At 40.5% G+C, this 17,078-nt stretch overlaps 1 protein-coding gene and 1 non-coding gene across 2 annotated transcripts in view; both read right to left on the bottom strand.

The window, feature by feature from the left end:
• Window positions 1–17,078, bottom strand: part of LOC137638804 (probable chitinase 10) — a 341,653-nt gene that overhangs the window by 71,560 nt on the left and 253,015 nt on the right. Inside the window, exon 26 of the mRNA XM_068371185.1 lies at window positions 2,956–3,080. Coding sequence (XP_068227286.1) covers window positions 2,956–3,080 — 125 coding nt within the window. The remainder of the gene's footprint in view (window positions 1–2,955; window positions 3,081–17,078) is intronic.
• LOC137638899 (small nucleolar RNA U3) lies at window positions 6,176–6,381 on the bottom strand. Its single transcript, XR_011044200.1, has one exon. It is a non-coding gene; the product is annotated as a small nucleolar RNA U3 (small nucleolar RNA).

Raw genomic sequence — 17,078 nt, 5'->3', positions numbered from 1 at the left:
AAGTTAATTTGACCAACATTCACCGATCACGTAGAATTTACCTTTTCTTCCTCTATCTGATAAATCACTCGTAGCTGTCAACTGAGGTGAGCCCTTTTTATCGATTTTTAAGGAGGTAATACATAATTGACAAATGCAGGGGACAAAGTTATGCCAGGACAAATTTATTGTTCTTATCTTACACTATGTTTAAAAAGGTTTATTTTAATCAAAACATGAAATTTTTTTATTAAGAAATAAGAGATAAATTAAATGCATTTTTTATCAAAAAAGAAAAAAAAATGACTGCATTTTCTTACCGAATGCCACGTGTCAATGATATCGTATGGAAAATTTTATTTCTACGTAGAATATAAATTCTATACACATTTTACATGGACTTAACTGCTTTGTCTTTTTTATTCAATTTACTATTTAAACTAAAACGTTTGTATTGATTTATTATGCAGGAATAAATCAAATATTATTTAAAGGATGTAATAAGCTGAAGATTAAAATTTAATGTAAGGAAAATGTGTTAATTTACATATATGTAACAAGGATCTTTACTGAGAGAGAGAGAGAGAGAGAGAGAGAGAGAGAGAGAGAGAGAGAGAGAGAGAGAGAGAGAGAGAGAGAGAGAGAGAGATAATTGTGCTTCATTAAAGCATCTTTTTTTACTTTTGTTTCCAATGTTGGGTGCACTTCAACCATCAGCTATTAGGGACATTTTCTTACTTTACAGTATCATTGAGTAGTGTTAGATACAAATGAGTGTTTTGTTGAAACTTGTACACTTTGAAAGCGTGGCGTGATGGTGACTAGAATTATGAGTCATGGTGATGATTTTTGGTTTGTGAGTCATCTTACCTTGTACTAAAGCTATGTTAATAATGTACAAATACCTTTGAAAAGTAGTAAGAATTTAAAATACCACGATAAAAATTATGTGAAAAGAAGGTAGTGCAGTACAGTGGGTTACCCTGTGTGTTACGGTTCACTTTCCCTTTGCCTACACATACACCGAATGGTCTGGCCTATTCTTTACAGATTCTCCTCTGTCCTCATTCACCTGACAACAATGAGATTACCAAACAATTCTTCTTCACCCAAGGGGTTAACTACTTCACTGTAATATTTCAGTGGCTACTTTCCTCTTGGTAAGGGTAGAAGAGACTCTTTAGCTATTGTAAGCAACTCTTCTGGGAAAAGGACACTCCAAAATTAGACCATTGTTCTCTAGTATTAGGTAGTGCCATAGCCTCTGTACCATGGTCTTCCACTGTCTTGGGTTATAGTTCTCTTGTTTGAGAGTACACTCGGGCACACTCGTTTCTCTTCATCTTGTTTTGTTAAAGTTTTCATAGTTTATGCAGGAAATATTTATTTAAATGTCATTGTTCTTGAAATGTATTATTTTTCCTTGTTTCCTTTCCTCACTGGGCTATTCTCCTTTTTTGGGCCACTGGGCTTATAGTATCTTGCTTTTCCAACTAGGGTTATAGGTTAGCAAGTAATAATGATAATAATAATAACATCAGTCAACCGCAGGTAGGTAATGATCAGTAATTTGGTAGATTATGAGTTGACCCAACCTAGGGCAGCAAGCATTCGCAGATTATCGATTTTTGCGCCTGTCTTTGTTATCTAAACCCTCCCCCCCCCCCTTGAATAAAGAGGACTGACTGTACTGAGGTTCTGATTATTCATTTGTAAAATATAACCTTTTGAATACAAGGTAAAGGTGTTTGGTTTCAGTTCCAGTGTCATTTGAAGAGATGTGCACCAGGATGTTAGCTCGGCAAGCCCAACTGCCCACCTCCCCCTCTGATGCCCAACCACAGCAGTAGCCTCCCCAGTAGACTGCTTAAAGTTAACTCACAGTCCCGAAGTCGGAATCAATCTGCTGCTATGGGAATGCCTGGCAAATACATTGCCACTGTACTCACCAGACCCAACCCAAAATGAATGATTGAGCTCAAATATTAAAGTCACTACAATTTGAAAATTTTACTTATTTTCATTATTTCTCTAGCAGCCAAGAGACTGGCTCTAGGTGCAACATGAAGTGAAATATATTACCGTTGTTAAAGAGCTAGGTTTGAAGTTTTAGTATATCAGCTATTAGCTAAACAGAACTGAGAGAGGAAAGCCAAGTGGCAAAACTTCTCCCAAGCATAAAAACAAAACAACCTCACAAAGACGAAGCATTACTCTAACCAACATGAAAAGCATTTCCAGAATGCAACTCAATTAATTAAGAGTTAAATTAAAACCATAAAAGAAACATTCAATTTGTAGTTAAGGTGGTTCCAATTATCCCTTATTAAAGTTATAGTGAAATAGTTAACAAGAAAATGACAATGAGTACCTTTTAACAGCTAATATGCTACTTCAATTCTCGGTTACTTCAGCTCGAAAAATGATTGACAAAGGATATGTTACTTGATGTTTAAACACTTTTAAAAAAGGACAATCTATTGTTTCTAAAATCTTTAAGAAACTCCTGGAGCTACTAATATGGAATAAACATCGCTTGTTTGAGCAACATTAGGAAATTATTAGAGCAGGTAAAGATAAACCAAAGCTCGAGTTGCCATTAGTCACTAGATGTTGCCTTGGTGGGCCTCCTGAGAAAGGAAGAACAGGACACTTTTTGGTTTTTGGGGTAAAGTCTGATAAGTCGGCTTTGTGGACAAAGTGATATGAACACATCAGGGGAGGCTCATAGAAATAAGGTAACTCATGTTTATGTATTTCTGAGTCTTCTGGTGAGATATTCCCTCACAAATTTTCCTTATAAGAATAAAGGGTAAAGAAAAAAATACAATGAGGAAATGTTATTCAACCTCCAACTCACAAAACAAGCCAAAGTAAAAATAAAAACACCAGTGTTAGTTTTGTTTTCTGAGCAAGTCTTAATAATAGTTAACGGAACACTTTCAAAATATATTACTTGTAACTCCCGATACATACCTGGGCCTCCTGATTCCATAGTGTACCTTCAGCGCAACTTAGATGATTGACACCACCTGGATAACACTGGTAGTATTTCTGACAGTCACATGGATCTGCCCACAATCCATCCCCAGGACAAGCAACTGCAAAGAAGTACTAATACTTAGACATGTGTTCAATGTTTAATGACTGAATATGAGTAAGGAACTCATATGACCCAAAGTCATAAATGAAAAATACAATAAAACTTATAATTTAAAGTCATCATTAATTTATAGTCGTCTACTTCTAACCCCATAAAGATTTCTCTTCATTCTCATATGGCTAGTACACTCTTGATCTGAATTCCAATCTGGTATATTTCTACATGTATGCCCTTTCCATGAATTTCAAAGCCTTCCCTCGTCTCTCCATAATGCTACTTCTATATCTATTATGGTAAATAACTATCTCTTATTCCTTCATCAAATGGCTACACCATCCTAATTTCTGAGACCTTAGTGATAACTATACAATAAGAAATATTAAAAAAGAAAACTAATAAAACAAATATAGGGGTTTGGATGAAGGAAAAGCCCTATTTCTGGGGAGGTGCTTTGTGATCTCCAAGAAGTTTCCTGTGAAGGCTAAAACAGGAAATCCAATACAACATAAAATAAAAAAGAAATTTGGTCTCTCCTGCTCTAGGGCCAGTGTTTCAGTGAACAAAGCACGGAATCAATGTGCATATGGGAGACCTATGTGTTCAGCTTCTATTGAACCCACCACATGGTAACTGATTAAAAGTCCTCACTGAGAACCAATACTGGAGACAATGTTACTTAAAATACTTGTGCTGACACGCCATCTTCCAAGAACAAGTCCAGCATGCAGTAAAACTAGTGATACTTTTTTTTATTATTTTTGCAACGAACGAACGTTGTTCTTAAGTTGATACTTTGTATTAAAACTTGTATTTCACGTTTTAAACATGAGACAACGTTGGTCTTTTGTTATGTAGAATTCCATCATTGAAAATTATTAGAATGTTAAAAAAAAAAAAACATTTTATGCTAGAATAATGTTTCAAAACAAAAATTAAATACGTTAGTGTAGCACGAATCCTTGGTTCATCCTAACTCCGTGAGACTATTCGTGGAACTGTCTGTCTAGATAGAAGGAAACTGGGAAAGAGGGCGTCGAGACGTAGAAAGATTTAAACTTAGCCTTACAGTCTAATGATAACAACTTATGCATTTGATATTATGAATTCAAAATTATTATTTAATTTTCCTTATGTCATTTTGTGTATAAAGCAAAAGTTAGTTAGAGTCGTGGTTCCGAAACTTGCAATAAATTATTGTAGGTCACACGGGTAACTCATGTTATACTTAACGCTAAATATATAGGTCTAGTCTCTGAGGGGTTTCTTTAGGGAGAGGAAATAATGATAAATAAATAAGTAAATAAGAAATATGATTAATTCTACCTCTCAATTATTTTACTTTTACTTTATGAACGGAATACTATGATCAGGTCACATATGCAGATTCTACAATAACGTATCACTGCTATTGGTTTTATAACATACTAGGTCCTAGGATATATGTCAGATAGCAACAATATATATTTGCATCAAATCTAGTAACTTTAAAAAGGTGTCTATCAATCCATAAAGTAGGATTTGGGTTTAGTATACTTCCTTTATTTTCTTCCTAGGCCTATTGGCTTCATAACGGATGTTGAGCAAAGCGAAAAATCTATTTTAGGGTGAGATAGCCATGTCGTCCTGATGGAAGGTTCCTTTAAGTAGCCTTTCTAAGGGATATTTGCTACAGGGATACTCCCAGAGAAATAAACCGAAGGTTTCCAGAATTCTAACTCCTGGCGCGATTCATCCGTAATATAACTTTAAGGATGTCGCATAATATCAGGGGAAGTATTTTTTTAGATATGACACATAGCAATCTTCACCCCGAATAGATTTACCTCTTTGAGAGGGAAGAGTGGCGAACGAAAGGGGAGCCGTTATCTAGGTACCCGGTGGACTTCCTCTCCTTACTATCACCGGCCGCCATTCCCTTGTTGCATTTAAGAGGGAATAGCCGCAGATAGAGTAGTTTCGGGTGGGTCATCATGAAAGAAGGGTGGGTCCATCAGGATGACATGGCTATCTCACCAAAAAATAGATTTTTCGCTTTGCTCAAAGCTTTGAACTGGCTTAGGGCTTCCTGCCCCCTGCGGGGAAAGTGTTGACGTCAACAATAAGGATTCAAGGCTTGATTTTCTGTAAGGACGAAAGCTAATACTTAGAGATTACCTTTCACATACCTTGGAAATCTGTACTCTGATTTCAAGTTGGGCCCTTCTAGGGTTTAATTAAAACTCTAGTATGCTTTATTCGTCTGTAACTGAGATAGCAGCAATAAGACGCAAATACGTTTAGTATTTCCACCTTGCAACTAGATTATCAAATGTAGTTACAATAGGGTATGAATCTGATCCAGCATTGAAAACACATCAGGGTCCATATTTTCTCTTGTCGAAAAATTATGTAATTTCATCGAAATGATGCCACTCAATGGAGATGTGAAACCAAATCTGACTGACTTGTACAGATTTTGGGAATGCATGAACGAACACCGTGACGCAACGTTCACTCGGCACTGGTGTTATTGGTCAGATATGCACCTATATGGAACAGTGTGTTAATCATCATTGTGATTTGCACTCGAAGGTAAATGTACCCCTGCACACGATGCACTGGAAAGTCCCAAAGCAGTTCACTGTTCATCGCAGCGCTAGACAACGGGTTTTATAACACTACCCGCCACCACCACAACATGTTTTATTTCATGTACTTGCTTCGTATAGTGTCTGTAAAAGACTCTGGATGATCTCCACTCAGTGTATGAGTGGAGTCTTCTAAAGCCCCTATGTTGGAAGAAGTCCAACGAAGAAGCAACTTTCCTTGGATCGTGACCTGCGGGTGAGCTGTCAGGATCCGCTCTGCGAATAAGTAGGTGAGCTTTGCTCTCAGTTGTCTTAGGAATAGATTTGATCCTGAGGTTTCGCCTCGGAAGAGCTGTCCCTCATTAAAGTCTGAAGTCCTACGAAGATAGACCTTAAGACACTTTACTGGGCATAGAGAGACATCTTCCTTCAGTGGGCAGATTCTCCAAGGATCCCACCTCTTGGTGAGCAGCTCGTTCTTGGCAAGAAAGGCAGGATCGGGAAAATAGGTTCAGTTCTCCTGGCAACCACTCAGCCTGTAACGTCCTCCTCCACTCAAGAGCGAGCCCATGAGGGAACGGTCTTCAATGCTCAGGAGTAAGTAAATACTCAAGAGCCGCTTCCCGCTCAGAGGACCACACTCAACCTCGTCATCGTGGTTGAACTTATTCCGAGATTTGGAATTAAACTAGTCAATCACACTATAGAATTGATCCTATGTAGTATAATCATGTCTAGGACTACATTTCTGATAAGGCCAATATTTCACTGACTATAGCCCCTGAGGCTATTGCGAACAGAAAAAGTGACTTCTGTGTTAGATCTTTTAGAGTACAATCCTCATTGTTTAGGTTTGAAGCATAGTGCAAGACTTTGTCCAACGATCATGTGATGGGCTTTGGAGGGGTCGCCGGCTTGAGTCTAGCGCAAGCTTTTGGTACCTTATTGAAGATTTCGCTTGTTAGGTCCACCTCAAAGGCATAAAGGAGAGGTCTAGTCAGGGCCGACTTACACGCAGTTATTGTAGTGGAAGCCAGGCCTTGTTCAAGTAGGTAGATGAATGGAGACAGGAATGTATTGAAATTTCTATTGGCCTCCTTGTTTTCACAAAGGATACCCATTTCTTCCTAGATGATTTATATTGTCTCCTGGTTGAACTTGACTTGTACTCTTCAATGAAGTCGACCTTGTCCTTCGAGATCCCAAGCTTTGTTCGCTACTAGGGCGAGAAAATCGTGAGATGTACTTACTTACTTACTTTGATGGCTGCATTTCCGGTCCCATACTCAGGGGAACTCCACTCTCTACAGGACTTCCACTGTTGTTTTACCTTGTTCATTCACAGCATTTATCTTTTCAAGTCACATATTGTTCATTTACTGTTAAATCGTCTCTGTCAAAAGAGTCATGAAATAAGAAAGTCTTGTTTCCTCTTGAAAGCCTTAATGTCTTCAATCATTCGAATGTTTCGTGGGAGCTTATTATATAGTCTTAGGGCCGCATATTTAAATGCTCTGGAGCCCAAAATGGACATAAATCTAGGTTCCAACAGTTTGAAGCTATCTGTAACTATTCTTGTGTCAACACGATTTGTTGGCTGCGCAATATGTAGCAATTCTCTTAAGTATTTTGGACGACTGGTTCTAATAACTTGGTGGGTTATTGTACATATTTTAGATTCAATTCTCACTTTACTCGGCAGCCAGTGTAAATCAATTAGTATAGGGGTGATCCTTTCTCTAGGTGGGACACCTTTTATCAGTCTTGCTGTTTATTATGTTTTGTAATTTCTTAAGTTGGACTTTTGGTAAATTGTAGTAGATAGAGTTGCAATAGTCAATCCTGGTAATAACACAGTTTTTCACAAGTTTCTTAACAGAATTTTCGTCCAGGTACTTTTTTATAAACGCAATATTTCTTAGATGACAACCAGCACTGTAGGTTGTTAGTTCTCGAGGATGAAGCGTAAACAGTCGACTTCTGAACCAATTGGGATAAAACTGGGTTCGGCAGAGGAAACAGCTTGTTTCAATTCTAGAACTAGAGGGAACCAATTGCTTTTGGGCCATTTGGGGGCCACTACTGTAGCTGTCTCTCTGAAGGACCTCAGCTTGTCGAGGGCTTTTAGCAGGAGATTGGTTGGTGGAAACAGGTAAATTCGATTCCATCTGTTCCAATCGAGACCCATGGCGTCTATCGCTTCTGCTTGAGGGTCCATGTAAGGGGTTACGTAACGAGGTAGTTTCTTGTAGCTCATCGCGAAGAGGTCGATCTGCAGTTCCTGGACTTTTTCCGAGATGAAGGAGAATGGGTCTGCGTCTAGGGACCATTCTGTCTCTATGGGCTTTCGCCTGGATAGAGCGACCGCCGTCACATTGCGGAACCCTTAAAGGTGAACTGCTGATAAGTGCCATCTTCTCTTCGTTGCTAGGTGGAAGATGGCAAACATCACATAATTGATGTGAGGTGATCTCAAGTCTTGTCGATTTAGACATTTTACTATCACTTCGTTGTCCAGGACTAATCTTATGTGGATTGCTCTGCGAGGGGATAGTTTCTCCAACGTTAGGAAGACTGCCAAGGCCTCCAAAATGTTGATGTGAAAGGTTTTGAACTGGTGCGACCAATTCTTTTGTATTTTTTTCTCGTGAGAATAGCCTCCCCATCCTTCCAGGGAGGCGTCTGTGTGTATCACCACTGATGGTTATGGTGGGTGTAGGGGAATTGTCCGCGCATGGGCTCTTGGATGTCGACCACGGCCTTAGTAGCGTGCGCAATCAGGTCGTGGTTAACTTTAGTTGATCTCTTCGAGCGTTTGATGTATGTCTTCTCCAGACTCCTGACGCATCCTTTAGTTGTGCTTTTAGCACCAGGTCTGTCACTGCTGCAAACTGGAAAGAGCCCAATACTCTTTCCTGTTGGCGTCTTGAAATCCTCTTGTATCGGATTAGTCTCTTGACAGCTCCCGCTATCTCTCTCCTCTTCTTGGATGGAATGGAGAGATGGTGTGACTTTAAGTTCCATTGGATTCCTAACCATTGGAACTTTTGAGCTGGAGAAAGGCGAGACTTCTTGCGATTGATCTTGAAGACAAGGTGCTCCAGGAACTGGATCACCTTTCTGGCCGCTTGCAAACAAGTCGTCTTGGATGCTGCCCACACCAGCCAATCATCTAGATATGCTACTACTTGAATTCCTTCAGAGCGTAGCTGCGGGATGATTGTGTCTGCTAGCTTTGTGAATACCCTTGGGGCTATGTTTAGCCCATAGGACATCGCTCTGAAGACAAATTTTTTCTCCTGTAGCTTGAATCCTAGGTAGGAGGAGAGGGGGTGACTGACTGGAAGGTGCCAGTAAACATCTGAGACAGTGTACGGCCCTTTGGGTTGAAGGGTCCATATGTGTTGAAAGGTAAGCATTCGGAACTTGTTGTTCTCGATGAACTTGTTGAGTGGAGACAAGTCTAGAATAACTCTGAGTTTGTCTGAGTCTTTCTTGGGAACACAAAACAGCCTTCGCAGGAATTTGATGGATTTCACTTTCGTTATTACCTTTTCCTTCAAGAGTTCTGAGGTATATTCTTCCAACAAGGGGGTGGAGTGCTGGAAGAATTTCGGAAAAGGGGGGTGGAACTTTGTTCCATCTCCACCCGAGTCCATTTGTGATTAGGCTGTGGGCCCGAAAGTAAAGCAGTCTGCCTCCTACCTGGAGCCCCTCATTGCTTAGGGGTTCTTGAGGACTTATTTCCATGACCGTGACCTCCTCTGCCCCTTGGGGGGTTTCTGGAGAACCTCTTTTTAAGCCTCTACCTTTGTAAGGCAGAAAGGTGGTCGAGTGCCTTTCAAACCCTGGGTTAAAATCAGATGAATGGGCTACCAGCTGTTGAGGGACCATCTGGAAGGTGGTTTGCGGCTGGGCTACCATTTGATGCACTGTGGCCATGGTCACGGCCGGAAGCTTTGCACAGGTCTACGTGGTCTCTTTGCCTTTCTGTTCTTAGGCTGGGACCACTGTCTGAGGAAGATTTCCTTTTTGAAGACATACCCCACTTTTGGAGAAGGCTCCTATTCTCCATGGCGGCTTTGTCAATGACTTCTTGGACCACATCTTTTGGGAAAAGGTCTTTGCCCCAGATGCATGATAAGATCAGCTTTCTGGGTTCGTGTTTCACTGTTGCTGCGGCAAACACATGCTCTCTACAGGTCCTCCTTGACCTGACAAAAGCATATGAGTCCTTCAAAAGGGTACCCATGTGGGACGTAGCTAAGACCACGTACATATCTGAGGCATTAGTTAGGCCGGCAGACACATCCAAGCAGTTCTGATGGGACAAGGAGGCGGCAAGTCTTTCTTTCGTCTCCTGTTCCCTTCTCAAAAGATGGTCTGGCAACATTGGAAGGTTCTCATTAAACTGCTGGCCTGCTATCTCCGGATCCAACTTCGAGATGGAAAAGGTTAGATGTACCTCTTATCCACTTCTCCTCACAGGTGGGCATAGCTAGAGATAATGGTTTGCATTCCTCTAGAATTGGGCAGGGTTTGCCCTCTTCAACTGCTTTCATTACACAGTCGAAGGCTTTCACCGAAAAGGGGAAAGCTCTGGAGGAAGGAGCAATGAAGGTTGGGTGCTTCTTGCTTAATGCTGAGACTTTAGAGTTGGTATATACGGCTCCTTTCAAGGTCTTGGTAAGGGTGGCTTGTGCCTTGTCATGTTCGAAGACAATGACTTCCTTCGGTACCGTCTCCTCGCGGGATGCAGCAGGTTCATCTCGTAGTCTTACGTAGCAATTTGAGTATGCTGAAAAGCTGTGCTAGAATTGAAGATCTTAAAGGGGTTTGGCCCCCAACTTCTCGGAGATGTAAAGCTTCCCATTCATCATGGGCATGTGCTCCGTATACCTCCAGGGGTTGATTTCGGAGCAGTGAGGGAGGTCAGTTACTTTAAGGGGCTTAGCAGAGCCCCTGGAAGCGCCAAGGCGTTTCCCTTCTTGTACCTCTCTCTTCATCTCTTTGAGATCTTCCTTCTTCTCTTCTTGTTCCTTCCGGAACACTGCCAACATCTGCTGGATCGACGCTCCTGTCGACCTGTGTAGTCGGTTGGGGAGTTGGGGTTGAAGAGGTTGACGGCATAGGTTGATATGCCGTCACGGTGAACTGGGGGTTCTCAGTCACCATCGAAACGGATCCTTCTTCCTCCGTTGGTGGTTGAACCATGTCTTCTTTAGGGCCTTCTTGCGGTAGGTCCAGTTCGGTGTCGGTGGACACCTCCGACATCCGTTCTTGGTGGATGTCCATGCCTTCAAGTGCCTTATTAATGTCCGCGTCCATTTTCAGTTGAATGAAGGGAGGCTGGACCTGTTCCTGGAGCACTATCCCACTAGATTGAGCCTTGGGGGAACAGAAGGCACCTAAGAGATTCGTTAGGTAGGTAAGGTCCCAGAGAGTTCTTCTGGAACCCTCTTACCCACCTATGAAGGGTTTTCCTTGCTGTATCCCTTGCCTCCGTGGTGGCAGGGATATCTTTTCCAAAGCAGTTGGTCAGCAAGGTCGAGCAGTTGGAGCAACCCTTCGGGTCCCAGTACCTCAGGGATCCAGATACGATGCAGCAGGGGGCATGAGACATGCACATCGTATGCCCACAAAAGTCCTTACTCTTGTGGTTGCAGAACACAACTGCACACGTCACATTTGGCTCCTCCTGTAAAGGAAAAAAAGGTGAAATGAGTATACGGTTGTTTATGTCATTGATATAAAGGCATACTTTTGATAGTAATACTTATTATTATTCTAAATAGCTTAGGATAATGAGCTAGAAAGGAAAGAGGAAAGACGCATATCTGTGTTTCCTCTCTCAGGCAATCGCTGAGACCTCCGTCAATATCAATATTTAAATTCCCTATAAGGGAGAATAGAAGATGGAACGACTCCCGTACGTAGAGCCGGAGTTAGTGAATATTTATACTAACTTCTCCACCTGTAGAATAATAATACTGAACGGACTTTATAAGTGTTCCGATGATCAAAGGATTCATCAGGATGTTGAGGGATTACTTCAACCTTAACATGTTATGCGGTCCCAACAATTGACTGTGATAGGATACACAGAGTATGTTAGAAATACTTGTACTACTATATTGTTGTATACTGTAGTTTTACTTGCTACTGTATTGTTATATACTGTAGTTTTACCGGTATACTACCGGGGTTAGGCTAGTACCTGGCGGCACTAACTGATAGAGAGAGAGAGAGAGAGAGAAAGAATGGAATGGAGGATCTCCTAAAATTATGGTTTAGCACAATAATTGGAAGTGTAGGAGGGCTACTGCCGCCTACTGTCTCCTTGCCAGAATGAGAGTTCTAATGGAAGGGGAGGAATACATCTGATTCTAGCTTCCATCCATTCACAACTTTTGCTGCCAGCTGTACTGCCGGTGGCAAGGCTTGTGGATGGCAGGCCAAGAGAGGGCTGAAGAATTCTCAACAGTATATTGGGTTTCCCACCGGCAGCCGCCAGGCCGGCTCAGTCTTCCCCCCCAGGGCATTCACCTCCGGTGAAGGAAGGACATAAGGAGGAAGTGGCCAAGGAGGCAACCTAACCACTGCTGGCAGGGTCCCGGCTGGCAATGCAGTCAACCCTACAAGCCAGGAAGACTGTCAGAATGCCGGCAAAAGAATGTTGTGACGGCTAGGCCGACAATAAAGGACAGAGGGGGAGGGGAAAGGGTCTTCTAGTTCACAGGGGAGAAAGGTGGCGGCAGATATGCCGCCTACTATACCTGCCGCCTACTTTCGGCTGTAAACTAAGGAAGCATGGTTTCCTGTGCCGATAACGTCGTGGTCAGCAGAGGAACGAAGATTCCCCTATTGGCAACATTGTCAGCTGCAAGACAGTACTTCAGAGCCGGGATACTCGGCGGCAAAGAAAATAGACAGTGTAAGACTATCTAAGTCAAGCCGGAGTTTACTCCTTGACGGGGATGATGAAAGATAGGAGTTGCCGCCTGTAATGGTGGAGGGAGGAAGGGTTTATCCTCTTTTCTTTAAATGAGAAAAATATTGAACCTTATCCATAAATTTTAGGAGATATATGTCCCCATCCGAATTAATAAGGAACGATATGGTGAGGTTAAACAATGGGAATTACTTTACTAAAGTATACATAACGAGTTAGGTTAGCCTAACTCCGGTGGGGACCGCGGCCAAGGTTAGTACCACCGGGGTCCCCAGCGTATATGAAAAGAAAAGTTACATATCAGAAGAGGAATAATTAAATAGTATGCAATATCTTCACAAGTATAATTTGCCTAACTAGCTAGAATGTTTTTTTCATAGCTAAATACCGGGAGTGTCGCATTACTGACTAAAAAAAATGTATTTATGACGAGCGACAGCAGTCTCAAAATGGCCGCCTCCGGTGTCGGAATTTAACTGTAAGAAGGGAGCCTTGAAATTATACACAGAAAAGATTAGATACTCAACTTTCCAGAGGATGAAGATGCTGAAGATTGCATGATAATATTCCGAAATCCGTAACAAACACCAGGAATAGCGTGGGAGCGCACTTAGCTTAAATGCTCCAGATTAAAGGAATGGCAGCCGGTGATAGTAAAGAGAGGAGGTCCAGCCGGTACCTAGATAACGGCTCCCTTTTCGTTCGCCACTCTTCCCCCTCAAAGAGGTAAATCTTTTTGGGGTGAAGATGGCTATGTGTCGTATCTAAAAAATACGTCCCCTGATATTATGCGACATCCTTAAAGTTATATTACGGATGAATCGGGCTAAGAGTTAGAATTCTAGAAACCTTCGGTTTATTTCTCTGGGAGTATCACTGTTGCAAATATCCCTTAGAAAGGCTATCTAAAGGAACCTTCCATCAGGAAGACATGGCCGAGCCCAAAAAAGAAGTATATCATCGAGAAGCGCGAAGTTCAAGTCGCCTAAGAGTAAGGCGAGGAGAAGCAAACTAAGCCATTTGAACCTTCACAAAATATATATATATATATATATATATATATATATATATATATATATATATATATGTATATATATATATATATATATATATAAATATATATATATATATATATATATATATATATATATATATATACTGTATCTATAGATAGATATAGATAGAGATATAAATATAGATTTATGTATATATTATATATATGTATATATATATATATATATATATATATATATATATATATATATATATATATATATATATATTTAAATAGTATATACTTATCTATATATACATTTACATATATATACTGTATATATATGTTTATTTATATATATTTATATATATACATATATATATATATATATATATATATATTTATATATATATATATATATATATATATATATATTTACATATATATGTATATATATATATATATATATATATATATATATATATACATATATATGTAAATATATATGCATATATATATATATATATATACATATATATATATACATATATATATATATATATATATATATATATATATATATATATATATATAAATATATATGTATATATACATTTATATATAGATAATATATATATATATATATATATATATATATATATATATATATATATAAATGCATATATACAAATATATATATATATATATATATATATATATATATATATGTATATATATATATGTATATATATACATATATATATATATATATATATATATATATATATATATATATTGGGGGGCTCGGCAATGTCGTCCTGATGGAAGGTTCCTTTAGGTAGCTTTCCAAGGGATATTTGCTACAGTGAAACTTCCAGAGAATTAAACCGAAGGTCTCCAGGATTCTAACTCCTGGCGCGAGTATCCAGTTAAGGATATTGCAAGGGATCAGGTGATGTATTTTTTTAGATACGACACATAGCAATCTTCATCCCGAATAGATGTAAGGGGGAAGAGTGGCGAAAGAAAGGGGGTGCCGTTCTAGGTACCCGGTGGACCTCCTATGATAACTACTACCGGCCGCCATTCCTTTCTTTGTATCATTTAAGCTAGGTGTTCTCCCAACGTTTTCCCGGTCTTTTGTTGCAAGTTCGGAATATTAATCATGTAATCTCCAGCATCTTCATCCTCTGGAAAGTTGAGTATTAATTCTTCCCTAAGTATAATTTTAAGCTCCCTTCTCACAGTTAAATTTCAATAAATTAAGTGTGTTTGGTTGAGAGTTGCTATGAATCGGAGGTGGCCATTTTACGACCACTGTCGCCGATTATTATTGCATTTTATTTAGTCAGTAGGGCAACATTTCCCGGTATTTATCTATAGTATTAGTTGGTTAGGCAAATTATACAATTATACAGATATATTATTAGTCCTGTTATTATGTAACTTTACTTTTCGTATGTGGCGGGAGCCCTAGCAGTAATAACCTTGGCCGTGGTTCCTACCAGAGCTAGGCTAGCCTCGTTCATATATACGTTGGTAAAGTAATTCCCCATGTTTAGCCTCACCCTATCGTTCCTTATTAATTCGGATGAGGACTTACATCCTCTAGAATTTATGGATAAAGTTCGGTATACATTCTCTTTTAGAGAAAATAAGCTAAACCCTTCCTTCCTCCCTGAGTGCTGCCGCTGCTACAGGCGGCAACCGCTGTCTTTCTTCATTGCTGTCGAGTAGAACTCCGGCTTTGGGTTAGATAGTAATTAACTCAGAGTGTCAATGAACTACAAAACCCTTTCCCTTCCCCCTTCCATCTTTTAGTGTCGGCATAGCCGTCGCAACATTCTTTTACCAGTATTCCGGATTGACTGCGTTACCATCTGGTACCCTGCCGGCGGCAGTTAGTTCAGTTGCCTCACCAACCTTCCTTCCTTCACGGAAAGTGAATATCACAGGGGGAAGATTGAGCCGGCCTGGTAGTCCTCCTACACTTCCAATTGTTGTGCTAAACCATAATAATAGGAAACTCTCCTTCCTTAATGCTTTCTCTCTCTCTATCAGTTAGTGCCGCCAGGTACTAACATAACCCCAGCAGTGCGCCGGCTGAGCTACAGTATATAAATATACAGTAGTTTACATATTTTCTAATATACTCTGTGTTTCCTATCACAGTCTATTGTTAGGACTACAATATTATGTTGACGTTGAGTAATCCCTCAAACCCAGATGGTTTCTTCAATCATCGGGACCCTAATTAATCACCGATCAGTATTAATATACTACAGGTAGATAACGTTAGTATAAACACTTACTAACCCTAACTCTATTTCCTAGAGTTTATTCTACTCTGTATTCTCCCTAACAGGGAATCCAAATATTATTATTGACAGAGGTCTCAACAATTGTCTAGGAGAGGAAACACAGATATGTGTCTTTTCTATTTCCTTTCCAGCTTACTAACCTAAGCTATTATATATAATAGTGATTACTCTTGTTAAAAATGTATGCTTTTGTATCAATGATATAAAAACAGTTATACTCATTAGATCCATTTCCTTTACAGGAGGAGCCGATGGTGAAGTGTGCAGCCTTGTTCTGCAATCACAAAAGTAAGGCCTTTTGTGGACACACGATGTGCAAGACTCATGCCCCCTGCTGTATTGTGATGGGATCCCTAAAGTATTGGGACCCAAAGGGTTGCTCCACCTGCTCAACCTTGCTGACCAATGGCTTCGGAGAAGCCATCCTAGTCACCTTGGAGACTAGGGACACAGCGAGGGGAATTCTTCGCAGGTGGGTAAGGGGGTTACAAAAGAACTCCCCGGGACCATACCTACCTAATGAATCCCTAAGGTGCCTTCTGTTCCCCAAGGCTCTAGCAAGTGCGGTAGCGCCCCAGGAACAGGTCTAGCCTCCTCTCATACAGCTGAAGATTGATGCGAACATACACAAGGCACTAGAAGGCATGAACATCCACCAAGAACGGATGTTAGAAGTGTCCACGGACACAGAACAGGACCTACTGCAAGGAGGAAGAAGGATCCGTTTCTACGGTAACTGAGGACCCTCAGTTCACCGTGATGGCATACCAACCTATGCCGTCAACCTCTTCAACCCCAACTCCTCAACCAACTACACAGGCCGACCAGAGTGAAGCGATCCTCACGTCGATCCAGTGGATGTTGGAATCGTTCCAGAAGGAACAGGAGGCAATGAAGCAGTCCATCCAACAAAATCAAAGACAGATACAAGAAAGGGACCACCCTGGACCTTCCAGGGGCTCTACTAAGAAGCCCCTTAGAGTATCGGATCTCCCTCACTGCTCCGAAACCAACCCCTGGAGGTACGTGGAGCATATGCCCATGATGAATGGGAAACTATTCGTTTCGGGGAAGTTGGGAACCAAACTGTTTGAAGATCTTGAGTTCTGGCCCAGCTTTTCAGCTTACCCAAACTGTTACGTGAGACTGCGGGATAAATTTG

The sequence above is a fragment of the Palaemon carinicauda genome, chromosome 3 (genome assembly GCF_036898095.1).
Source record: "Palaemon carinicauda isolate YSFRI2023 chromosome 3, ASM3689809v2, whole genome shotgun sequence".
Classification (NCBI taxonomy): domain Eukaryota; kingdom Metazoa; phylum Arthropoda; class Malacostraca; order Decapoda; family Palaemonidae; genus Palaemon; species Palaemon carinicauda.
This window is presented reverse-complemented; position numbering and strand designations above follow the sequence as displayed.